Source organism: Heteronotia binoei, chromosome 1 (assembly GCF_032191835.1).
Source record: "Heteronotia binoei isolate CCM8104 ecotype False Entrance Well chromosome 1, APGP_CSIRO_Hbin_v1, whole genome shotgun sequence".
Lineage (NCBI taxonomy): Eukaryota > Metazoa > Chordata > Lepidosauria > Squamata > Gekkonidae > Heteronotia > Heteronotia binoei.
The window spans coordinates 19,921,150-19,934,506 of NC_083223.1; the positions used below are offsets into that span (position 1 = coordinate 19,921,150).

A 13,357-nucleotide genomic window follows, 5' to 3' on the forward strand; every position below is an offset into this window, starting at 1 on the left:
GCGGCGGGTACCTTTGGCAGGCACCCTACCTCCCCTTCCCCCGCTTACAGCGTTCCAGGTGCAATAATTCCTCCAACCTCCTCCAGCACGACCTTGGTTGCTTTGTTAACAAGCTGCTAAGATAAGTATTAGGGATGTGCCGGGTGGGTGAAGCAAAGCAAAGCAGCAGTTATATGTTTCAAAGTGGAATGCAGGCTGTCTCACTCAACAGTTACAGAATTGTTCATGGTCACTCTCAAAACAATTATCAGTTATTATATGACAAGAGGATACAGTCTGGGGTAGCCACTTTTTTCCAAAGGTCAAATTACATGCTATGATGTATGCAAGTCTGCCACGGGGACTCACAGCCATACGGGGGAGGAAGGGATCCTATGTCGCCTCCCCTCCCCATCCCATATAGGGCCCTCACAATGAGACCTGAATTCCCACCTGCTGTTCCCAATCTCATAGCTCTATTGCTCTGAACTGTTGGGGAAATTATGGGTTTTATTTCTGTGCAGGCCCATAGCTACAATGAGGCCTGAGAGGGGCCAGGCCTATCCTTTCAACCCCACCCCCCCTTCCAACTATATGGCCCTTCCATTGGAGGGCCCCCGATCTTTTCCCTTTGCTCACTGCCATTCTGAACAAGTAGTAGCATTGCTGCAGATATTGTCACTTTATTCTCTCCCCTTCCCTAACACACCTTGCAGAACAAGGAGGGAGGGGGGAGTCAAAAGCTCTCTGTCTCTCTGAGAGATGGGCACATAAGAAAGAGGTGGGGGGGATCAGAGCTACTGTGACTGCCCAGGTGAAGGGGGTTAGCTTGTGGGACTCAAGGCAGTTTACAGTTCCGACAGCCCTGGGCTGCCAAACTGGGTGGCCCCCCAGCCCCTCCCAAACAACAAAACCTGCTGTAAGCCCCACCAAACATGTAATCCTGGCTACGGCCCCGTTTCTGTGACTGTGTGGCTGTGACTTCCCGGTTGCGATCACGCACACTAAATAATGCACTTCCAGTCCACTTTCAATGCACTTTCCAATTGGATTTTACTGTTCCAGCTGATGGGATTTTTAGGGTCTTCAAGTCCCCTGCAGCCCCCGGGGGACTGCAGGGGACTTGGCAACCATAGAGTTTCCCTCCCAAATTGCTAGAGCATCTGGAAAAAAACACAGAGTTTTCCAGGAAGCTTCTAGGGCGGCTCAAGTGCGATGTTGCCGGCGCAATGATGTCACTTGTGAGTGACATCGTGGTGCCAGTGACATCTGGAGGGCTGGCAGGTTGGGGACCTCCCAAGCGGGAGAACCCCTTCCCGACCCGGGAACTCGGCAGCCCTAGGGATTTTCCTGATGTAGCCAATCCTCTACGAGCTTACAGGGCTCTTAGTACTGCGCCTGCTGTAAGTTCCAGAAGGACTAGCTACATCAGGGGTGTGTGGCCTAATATGCAAAGGAGTTCCTCCTACAAAAAAAGCCCTGGTCCTCTGCATTTTGTGCATAGTTGCAAATGCAGCCTAGTGCAGTGGTTGATTCCTGTGCTGGAGGGAGTGCTAAATATGTCTCGGGCGATGCACCAGCTAGGTTTTTAACTTCCCACTTTTTTTCTGGGCATGTAATGAAATCGGTACGGAACCAAGGCAGCCAATCTTTTACACCCCAGGAGCAGGAGATACAAAAATAATTGAAATTAAGCAGTGACCTGAATACCTTTGCCGTAGCGATGTGCGGGAAAAGATTCCAGCTGGATATATTTCACTGGCGGCAGGAAGCACAGCAGGGTAGAAGGAACCTTTCTTGGCTCGGCTCCCAAGCCGTAACTCATTCAAAGGGGTTGCCTGGCTTTCCTTGCTTCACAGTGGGGGGAAATAATCAGAATTTTAAATGGCAGCTAACGGCAATTAGGAGGCAGCACATCGTCTAGCGCATTATTCGTTAGGCTTGATTAGTAATTCAAGGTCTAATTAGATGCAGCATTGGGAGGTACATGGTAAGATCTTCCCAGTGTCCTTTAAATGCTGCGTGAGAGGTGAGGTCTCACTCTGAACTGGGCCACAGCATGGAAATCAGGACAGCCTTAGAAGCCATTTAGCCCCTGCTCTTTCACATGGGTCTGCTGATAGTCCTGATCCCCTATGCTGTTCATAGAGTTAACCATTCCTCAGGTGGGTCCTGGAAATCTCCTGCTGATCTCCTGATGGCAAAGATCGGTTTCCCTGGAGGAAATGGTGCCTTTGGAGATTGGGCTCATGGTGACTTTATACCCTGTGGAGGTCATCCAACTGGGGAGCCAGTTTGGTGTAGCGGTTGAGTGCGCAAACTGCGGGGTGACATGATAGAGGTTTACAAGGTTATGCATGGGATGGAGAAGGTAGAGAAAGAAGTACTTTTCTCCGTTTCTCACAATACAAGAACTCGTGGGCATTCAATGAAATTGCTGAGCAGTCGGGTTAGAACTGATAAAAGGAAGTCCTTCTTCACCCAAAGGGTGATTAACATGTGGAATTCACTGCCACAGGAGGTGGTGGCGGCTACAAGCACAGCCAGCTTCAAGAGGGGGTTGGATAAAAATATGGAGCAGAGGTCCATCAGTGGCTATTAGCCACAGTGTGTATATATATATGTGTGTGTGTGTGTGTGTGTATATATATATAAATTTTTGGCCACTGTGTGATACAGAGTGTTGGACTGGATGGGCCATTGGCCTGATCCAACATGGCTTCTCTTATGTTCTTATCTGGGAGAACTGCATTTAATTTCCCACTCTCCACATACACCTGCTGGTGTGACCTTAGGTCAGCCACAAGTTCTTTCAATGGAAGACTCAATGGAGAAGGCTGCCGCTTCTATACCGCTGAGCAATACCATCAGAAGGACCACCAACAGATAAACAGATCTAATATAATCTGATCCTCCTATGCGTCAAGATTTTGTACAGCACCTAATATCTTGTTTTTAAATTGTTACTTGTTTATGTTTTTATCATTTTAAACTTGTAACTGAGATCGTTGGTTCTGCTATGACTGTTAGCCACCCTGAGTCTGCTTGTGGAACGGGTGGGGTATAAATCGAAGATAAATAAAAATAAATCTCTGAGGCTCCAACTGCAACTATCTGCACAGCCAGGCCTTGGATTCAGTAGGAGCTCACAGGAGCACAGCTCCTGAACCTTTCAGAGAGTTCCACCTCCTCCTTCCCAACTTGTCCATTGAATAATAGGTGCAGCTGCAGAACAATCCCTGGATGAGCTCCACCACCTATTTTTCTACAAAACGACCCCTGTGCACAGAAATTGTAAAAGCTGGAGAGTATCCTAAGCACAAAGAGCCCCGTGGCATAGACTGGTAAAGCTGCAGTACTGCAGTCGGAGCCCTCTGCTCACGACCTGAGTTCGATCCCAGCGAAAGCTGGTTCAAGTAGCCGGCTCAAGGTTGATTCAGCCTTCCATCCTTCCAAGGTGGGTAAAATGAGTACCTAGCTTGCTGGGGGAAAAGTGTAGATGACTGGAGAAGGCAATGGCAAACCACCCCGTAAAAAGTCTGCCGTGAAAACGTTGTGAAAGCAACGTCACCCCAGAGTTGAAAACAACTGGTGCTTGCACAGGAGACTACCTTTACCTTATCCTACGCACAAATTTGAAGGAAATACTGGGTATTCGATCATTGAACTCAAGGCTTTACCTAGGTACTACAGCCTGAAGAAGGCGAATGAAAGGGACAGTTACCTAGGCAATCCATTGCTGCTGTTGCTGTATATTAACCTCCTATTGTAAATCTGCCAATTGTTAAATTCTAGCATCAAATGTTTTTTGTTAATACTGAGATCAAAATGTTTCAAAATATAGAATAGCAAGCCAAGACTTGTACTAACAGTTGTTACTTCTATACAGTCCTTCCTTTTGTTACAATACCACTTATCTGTATACCCATATTGTTTTTCTGTACAAGTTCTCTCAAGGCTGTTCTGCTGAAGAGCAGTTCTGGGAAAGCTCTCTCAGCCCAACCTGCCTCACAGGGTGTCTGTGGTGGGGAGGGGAAAGGAAACGGAGATTTGTAAGCTGTTCTGAGACTCCTTTGGGTAGTGAAGGGTGGGGTATAAATCCAATCTCTTCTTCTTCTCTCCCCAAACCCTACCATCCCCAGATTCCATCCTCAAATTTCGAAGAATTTTTCAACTGGCGACCCGACCTGTTAACCTGAGAAAGGGAAAAGACAGGCACTCTTGCTGCCACGCTTCCCCCCCCCCTTCCCGGTTTTCATGTTAGTAATAAAAAATAATGCTACTTTCACACAGCTAATATGATAGGGTAACAGTGATGGTTGTTTCTGTGCTGGTTGGTGAAAATGATCTATTTCACTGACCATAGAGGCAATATGAAATGCACACCTTCCGTCATGGTTCCAGTGTCTAACGGGTGGATCCGAGGGACGCAACCTATGTTTTTTTCATTCTAGCATCTGAAAACAAAAATGAGCAAATAAGGAGACACCTTTTAAAATGTATTTATTTACTGTATTTATCCATCTTTCTCTGGGAAAGTCACGGTACATTACAGGCTGCAGTCTGAAACCAAGTGTTAAGCATTCATTGAACGACGCAGAAAACGGGATTGGTGATGGTGGGAAGGGCTGTCAAATCCTAACTGACTTATGATGACCCTGTAAGGTTTTCAAGGCAAGAGACGTTCAGAGGTGGTTGGCCATTGGACTGGATGGGCCATTGGCCTGATCCAACATGGCTTCTCTTATGTTCTTATCTGGGAGAACTGCATTTAATTTCCCACTCTCCACATACACCTGCTGGTGTGAACTTAGGTCAGCCACAAGTTCTTTCAATGGAAGACTCAATGGAGAAGCCTGCCGCTTCTATACTGCTGAGCAATACCATCAGAAGGACCACCAACAGTCGTAGTGACCCTGGACTTCCTTGGTGGTCTCCCATCCAAACGCTCACCAGGGCTGACCCTGCTTAGCTTCCAGGCTCTGAGAAGATCAGTCTGGCCTGGGCCAACAGTTCAGAACATAGAGAACGATATTACACGAGTCTGAAAACAAAACAGGGGGAGTAGGACAATACATTCAGCGAACAGATTCAAGGGATTCAGTTTTGGCCTTTCTTTCTTATTTGTCTCACTTTAGTGTGTTTCTCCCCTTGCTAGGTGAGTATTGTGAAACTCCTCCTGATTCATCGGGCCAACCCAAGCCTGCTCAACTGCAACGATGACAAGCCTTCCGGTGAGTGTTAGTCCTTGTACGGGAAATGTGCTGACACGGAGGCCTTTCTTCGTTTTCATGCAGTTTGTTAGCTGGATTATCCTAACAGCTTCAGAAGCACTGCAGTGTATGTTAGAAAGCACACAGTGTCATATTTCCTACATGCACGTGTGCTTTTTAACGGTGAAGCTAAAAGGATTTGATATTTCATCTTTATACGGTATTACTGCATGGTCTTTTTAGTAAAACGTCCTTTGTTCTGCTGAATGGGATTCCATCTAAAGATCTAGATCTGAGTACCATAGTGCCTTAGAGACCAGGATAATTGTTGGAGTATAAGCCTTTAAGAGTCAGAGCTCCATTCCACAGATGATTGTCAAAAGGAGCTTTGAATCTCGAAAGCTGAGCTTATACCCTGAAAATCTAGCTGGTCTCTAAGCTACAACTGGAAAAACTCAGCTTGAGACCTTGGAGAGCCCCTGCCAGTTTGAGTAGACAATACTGACTTTGATGGACCGAAGGAGCAGACAGGTTAAAATGGATAAAAGGAAGTACTGTACTTCTTCACCCAAACGGTGATTAACATGTGGAATTCATTGCCACAGGAGGTGGTGGCGGCCACAAACATAGCCACCTTCAAGAGGGGGTTAGATAAAAATATGGAGCAGAGGCCCATCAGTGGCTATTAGCCACAGTGTGTATATGTGTGTGTGTGTGTGTATATATATATATATAATTTTTTTGGCCACTATGTGACACAGAGTGTTGGACTGGATGGGCCATTGGCCTGATCTAACATGGCTTCTCTTATGTTCTTATGAAGGTCTGATTCAGTATAAGGCAGCTGATTCAGTATAAGGCAGCTTCATATATTACTACAGGGCAAGATAGCTGTTTAACCCAGTATGGTCCATATTATAAAGATATGGCAGCTTGGATGCAGGTGCAAGCAAGTCTCTGTGAATGAGACTCCCCAACCTTGAAGGCAGCTTCATATATTACTACAGGGCAAGATAGTTGAGATAGTTGTTTAACCCAGTATGCTCCATATTATAAAGATTACAGGTTAAGAACTAGATCAGGGGTATCAAACTTGCGGTCTGGATTCCGAATCAGGCCCCCGTAGGGCTCCTATCAGGCCCCCAAGCAACTGGCTGTTGTCTGCTTCCTTCACCCTCTCTCTTGCTTCCTTTTGCATAACAGCTTCCTTTGCAAGGCTTGCTCAACTGCACAGGAGCTACAGAGCAAAACCTCTATTTTCTCCATTGGGGAGGAAGGGGGGGAGGAACAGCTCGCTTTGCCAGGCTCTCTCAATTGCACAATGGAGCTATTGAGCCAAGCCTCTCTTCCTTCTATTGGCTGAGGCTCCTCAGCTTCCTTTGCTCAGTTTCCTGGATCCCATGGGAGAAATACAAAGAAAGCAGCTTTAAGACCAATGAGTGCTAACGTTTTAAGATTGTTTTAAGATAGATAGATAGATAGATGATGAGATAGATAGATAGATAGATAGATAGATAGATAGATAGATAGATAGATAGATGATAGATAGATAGATAGATAGATAGATGATAGATAGATAGATAGATAGATAGATAGATAGATGATAGATAGATAGATAGATAGATAGATAGATGATAGATAGATAGATAGATAGATAGATAGATAGATAGATAGATAGATAGATAGACGATAGATAGATAGATAGATAGATAGATGATAGATAGATAGATAGATAGATAGATAGATGATAGATAGATAGATAGATAGATAGATAGATAGATAGATAGATAGATAGACGATAGATAGATAGATAGATAGATAGATAGATAGATAGATAGATAGATAGATAGATAGATAGATAGTGTTTGCCTGTGTCCTTTATAAAGTTTATATCTCTGCTATCTAATCTTAAATAGGCACACACATGGCCCAGCCCGATCTGACATGGCCAGACCCAACAAGGTCTCATTTATGTCAGATCCAGCCCTCATTACACCCCTGGACTAGATCATGGCAAGAGCACTTTTTGACAATTTGCACAGATTCCATGAATCCTATACTTGGCTTAGATTCCTTGTGGAGCATGGTCCTCTGACACTGGTCATTTTTCGGTCACACAAGTTTTGCATGAACAGGCAGTTTCTGGTGCCAGAGAACTACACTACCCTTGGAGGACCTAGGACTGCCCAGCTCCTGGTGAAGCTTGGAAATCTCCTAGAACGTATAAACAATCCAGAGGACGACACTTTGCACTGGAGTACCTAATGAATGGACATCTCCTGGAATTACAACTAATCTCCAGAAGGCAGAGATCAGTTTTCCCTGGAGGAAATTGCTCCTTTAAGGGTGGACCCTATGGCATTGAAGATATTGGATTTATATCCCATCCTATACTCCGATCTCAGAGTGGTCACAATCTCCTTTATCTTCCCCCACCATAACAGACACCTTGTGAGGTAGGTGGGGCTGAGAGAACTCTTACAGCAGCTGCCCTTTCAAGGACAACTCCTACGAAAGCTATGGTTGACCCAAGGCCATTCCGGCAGCTGCAAGTGGAGGAGTGGGGAATCAAACCTGGTTCTCCCAGATAAGAGTCCATACACTTAACCACTACACCATACTGGCTCTATAACTGTACTCTAAGGAGGTCTCTCCCTAAACCTCATCCTCTCCACACTCCAGTCCCAACCCTCCAGGAATTTCCCAACCCACTTTAGTGAAGACCTCAAGTGGACGACATGCACAGGATCCAAGCCTGCATGTTGTCTGCATGCTAATGCTGAATGTCAGAACTAAAGAAGCCATGCACTTAATCTTCCACAAGTTCTTGAGATCATCTACGTGCATCTGATTGAATCCTTTTCGTCAGGGCTTTTTTTTGTAGAAAATCCCAGCAGGAACTCATTTGCATATTAGGCCACATGCCTCGACACCGAGTCAGCCAGAACTGCGCTCCTGTGCATTCCTGCTCAACAAAAAAGCCCTGCTTTCTGTGTTAATGTTGAGGCAGAAGAAGATAACAAAGCACACATACAGAATGTCTCCCAGGCCTACAGTTGTGATTCTGAATAATCAAAGCAGAAGCTGAACTACTGCAGTTTCTGTAACTAATCTAAGAGCCAAACTAAATACAGTGTTGGGAGATCCAATAGATTTTTATTTATAAATAGCAGCCTGCCATAAGCAATCCCAGTTGGGATTAGGCCTGTGGCATCAAGCTAAGGATTTTACAGAAACTTGGATAAGGTTACTGTCTTGCAGGGTTGTCAAGTCACCTTTGTCCCAGAGTGGGGGGACCACAACACAAAAATGGCAGTCAGCTCCTTGGGTTTAATGTGCAATGATATATATGTACAGCTTTTAAAACCCACTGTCATTGCCTTTGTACATGAAATTACAGCATTTTTGTGGTCACAAGACAGTAGGGCTGTCAACCTGCCGGCCCATTGGGAACCTCTCCCTACGTTGCCAGCGCAATGACGTCACCCAGAAGTGATGTCATTGCACCGGCAATGCTGCACGTGGCTGCTCTAGGTGTTTCTGGGGAAACTCTATGGTTTTCCTGGACACTCTAGCCATTTGGGAGGGAAAAACTCTATGGTACCTTTTCTACCATAGAGTTTTCCCTCCCAAAATGGCTGGAAACACCCAGAGTGGCCGCTGTGCACCACTTCCAGGTGACGTCATTGCACCAGCGACGTAGGGGGAGGTTCGCCCCACTGGCCCGTTGTGGTCTGGCAAGTTGGGAACCTCCTGGATGGGGAAACCCCCACCCGGACCTGGGTCTTGGTAGCCCTACTGTCTTGTAACCACAGAAATACTGTCGTTTCACGTACAAAGGGTTTTAAAACCTGTACATATATCATTGCACATTAAACCCAAAGAGCTGGCTGCCATTTTGGTGTTGTGGGTAGGCATCACGTTAGGATCAGGCAGGGATATTTTTGGTAGAAAAAGCCCAGCATGTACTCATTTGCATATTATGCCACACCCCCTGACATCACCATTGTTTCACACAGGGCATTTTTTGGTAGAAAAAGCCCAGCAGGGACTCATTTGTATATTAGGCCTCCTTCCCTGATGCCAAGCCAACCTGAACTGTGTTCCTGTGCATTCCTGCTCAAACAAAGCCCTGGGATCAGGCAAACTCAGGTTCAAGTCTCCACCCTGCTATGGAAGCTAGCTGGGTGACCTTGGGCTGGTCACACACTCAAAGCTTAACCATAGGGTGGTTGTGGAGAAAGGGAGAATATTGTAAGCCACTTTGGGTCCTCCTTGGAGAGACCAGCGGAGTATAAATGATCCAAATAAATACACATTTCACTTTCCGGGTGCATTGGTTCTAATCAGAATTGCAATATAAATTCAAGCGTTACCTCTCTGTTGCTTTTTTTCACAATTAGATGTCGCTGCTTCAGAGTTCATTGAAGAGATGTTGCTGGATGTGGAAGCCGTCTGGCAGGAAAAGAACAAGGATTCCCTTGCAGCTTTACAGCATGAAGGACCATATGAAGAGATCATCCATCACCTGCCGACGCTCTCAAATAAGCTGTGAGTACCCATCCTCTTATGGGCAATCAGGGGTGGAATTCTAACAGGAGCTCCTTTGCATATTAGGCCACACCCTCCTGATGTAGCCAATCCTCCTAGTGCTTACAAGGCTCTTTTTTGTAAGCTCTTGGAGGATTGGCTACATCAGGGGTGTGTGGCCTAATATGCAAAGGAGCTCCTGCTAGAATTCCACTCCTGTGGGCAATGAATATGTTTCTAGAGTTGCCAGCTTCCAGGTGGGGCCTGGAGATTTCCCACTCTTACAACAGATTATAGGGTTGCCAACCCCAGCTGGGGCCTAGAAATCTCCTGCTTTTACAACTGATCACCAGCTGGCAGAGATCAGCTCCCCTGGAGAAAATATATAGTGATCTCTGACAGGCTTCGGTTTAAATGGCAATGGAAACAAAATTCACCAAAAAAAAATACAAAATATATAATCTATATATTCACTATACAAAGTGGTATGAATTCTTCTTCATATCAGTTAGTACAAATTCATGGTATCGTTCCAAACAAAATAGCAATATAACACACAAGTCACAATAGCCAAGTTTCCAGGATTCTGTATAGACCGTGTCTCTTTAAATCCACGTGCTATTAGCACTCCTCCAAAAAAAAAAGGTCCAACTTCAATGTGGACAGACCAGTGCCTGCAATGATAACTGACAAATGTTCTGGAGCAGTGCACTTTGAAAAGATTCCACAGAATGCTGGAGAGAGAGAAAGAGAACCCGTCCTTTCCGGAACACAAGACCGTTTCAATAGCCTTTGATTCACAATCATTCCTGACGGAGCCACAGAATGGAGAATTGATCCATGGGTATCGTGGGCTGTTTTTTGATGTAGAGGCACCAGCTTTTCAGCATAGCATCCAGTACCTCTCCTCAAAACACCCCCAAGTTTCAAAAAGATTGGACCAGGGGGTCCAATTCTATGAGCCCCCAAAGAAGGTGCCCCTATCCTTCATTATTTCCAAATGGAGGGAAGGCATTTAAAAGGCATGCAGTCCCTTTAAAAGTGATGGACCGAACTCCCTTCGGAGTTCAGTCGTGCTTGTCGCACCCTTGCTCCCAGCTCTGATCCCAATGCCTCCTGGCTCCACCCCCAAAGTCCCCAGATTTTTCTTGAGTCGGACCTGGCAACCCTAGCTCCAGCAGACTTAGGGAAATGGCGTCCTGATGGCGTTTAGTATTGAAAAATATTGTCTGGCCCAATGGTCCTTTAACATGTAGTCATGGCATCAGTTGTTCATGTTCCCAGTGGTTTTGCACACTCAGCTTTTTTTGAGCAGGAAAGCACAAGAAAGCAGTTCCTGCTGGCTTGGTGACAGCGGTGTGTGGCCTAATATGCAAGTGAGCTACGACTGGGGGTTTTCCTACAAAAACCCCCCCTGTGTGAAACAATGGTGATGTCATGGGGTATGGCCTAATATGCAAATAAGTTCCTGCTGGGCTTTTTCTACCAAAAAAGGCCCTGGTTCCACGTGTTTCTGCTGTCCACTTGATCTCCTGAATGTCCATGTGTTCAGCTGGTTACAATTATATTTTGCTTGCCATTGTCTTCAAGCACTTGATGGCACAATCGCAAAGCCCATGGCCAGGGATCACGGAACAGTAGCGCATATGACTGCTGCAGTGATTGCACAGCAGAGGGGGTAATTCCAAGCACTCGAACAAACTCACATTCGAACAAAGTAGGAGTCATGCACCTCTAATGGCAAACTAGAATGATGTTTACATGTTAAATAGTAAATTACATGGAGACTCTCCAATGTATTTCTCTTTTAGATGTATTGACATTCTCAGGGATATTGGCTGTTTATCTCATTATGTGTACTAAACACCATCTTCCACTATATTTTAATGTATTTTTCTTCTAATGGCAAAGTATATGTATGTTATATGTTAAAAGGTAAATTAGTTGGATGGGAAAAACTTCTGAGAAAGAAATGTCCTCTCTTTGGCCCAGGCTTATACAACAGAATGATTAACAGACATTCTCACATTTTAACATATTACTGTTTTATTGCTTTCTCATACTCATGCTATCCAGATCAAAGGTTTGCTCAATTTGTTAATTTTACTATTCTGTCATTGGATCTTAAATTTGTACCATTTTGCATTCTAAACCACTGCCTACCAGCTATACGTAGCTCTGCTCACTGTACCTGATTCCTCATCTGAAGAAGAGTGCTTGGCAGGGCCGGTCCTCCCACTAGACAAACTAGGCGGTTGCCTAGGGCGCCAAGAGACAGGGGCGGCAAATTGGGCTCTCGCCCCCCCTCCAGTGCCCCAAGCAAGCGCTTAGCTTGCCTCCCTCCCCACCACTAGCCCCCTCCGGGCCGCCGCCTGCCCCCCCCCGGTGCAGCGTCCTGCCCCCCCCGCCTCCCCGCCCCCCAGGCACTCCACTCGCCTGCTAAAAGTAAGCTTAGCCTGCTTTGCAACTCACGCCTGCGCGTTTTGTTTTTTAACAAAACGCGCAGGCGCGGGCTCTGGTGCTTGGAGCACATAAAAGCTTACTGTGAGGAACCCTGGTCAGAGGCTTTATTCAGGAGGGCGACCACTTTAAATTTCTCCCTGGTCACCTTCCCTCAGTCCCTCAGACAGACTCAAAGAAATCCTGTCAGAACTGGTAATAATTGGCATCAAACAGTTTTAACGTTAACAACAACAAAATATTTATTAGGTAACAAAAGGCAAGGGAGAGGGATGAAATATTATTGATTATAACTGTTCAGTATTAAAAGGTAAATCAGTTGGTAGCTGGTTGGCAGAATAAAATAATTACAGAGAGTAGAGACTTTTTCAGGCTGAGGTAAAAATACAAGACTTTGGCAGAAGATCTTAAAAATAAACAATAAACCAGGCAGGTTTCAGAGTCCCACTAGACTCTACTTCACACAGGCTGTCTGTGCCTTCTGGGCACTTAGAATGCTGTTTCTTCAGATGTTTTACCCTAACTTAGGCAGTGCCAAATCATATAAATAACAAACTTCAATCACTCTTCCACACACTCTTCCACACACACACATAGAGAACTCCTGACTGGTGTCAGTATTCTCCCTCACAGACTCTTTCACACTAGCTATCTTCCAGGACTCGAACCCCTCTATACCGATGCGTCTCAGTCCCCACAGCTAGTCCTCTGGTCTGAGTCTTGGGCAACTGCTGACCACCAGAATCCAGTTCTCCCCTCAGTGTGTATTTGTGTGATCTAGTTTGTACCTGGAGATTGTCTGATGCACTGGCAAAATCTCACTCAGAGAGTTTCAAACCATCTGATAACTCCCAGACAGAGTCCACTCAGCTCTGTCTGCCACAAGGAGCTCAGCCACTCTGGCCACTCTCAGCCCCTCGTCCAGTTGGTTTTACAACTGCCCGGCCTAAGCCCACTGTCTTTACTTCAGACTGGTATACTGAAGACTTCACTTGAAGACCCCCTGGCTAAGGCTAAAAATCCTGAGGTGATTTTCTGCTGAGCAAACCTCAAAAGGATACTTTTCCATTGTTTGGGCAATGTTCCAGCCAATCGCTGCAAGTCTCAGGCTAAGGGCCTGAGTCTGTCACACTTATGTTCTGAATAAAACTTTGTTGGTCTTAAAGGTGCACTTG

General features: G+C 45.6%; 1 protein-coding gene across 3 annotated transcripts in view; it reads left to right on the forward strand.

Moving 5' to 3' along the window:
• MYO16 (myosin XVI) overlaps nt 1–13,357 on the forward strand; it is a 224,243-nt gene that overhangs the window by 129,196 nt on the left and 81,690 nt on the right. For all 3 annotated transcript variants that reach the window (XM_060231776.1, XM_060231767.1, XM_060231759.1), the window contains exons 8-9: nt 5,138–5,213; nt 9,596–9,743. In XM_060231776.1, the coding sequence (XP_060087759.1) occupies nt 5,138–5,213; nt 9,596–9,743 (224 nt within the window). The remainder of the gene's footprint in view (nt 1–5,137; nt 5,214–9,595; nt 9,744–13,357) is intronic.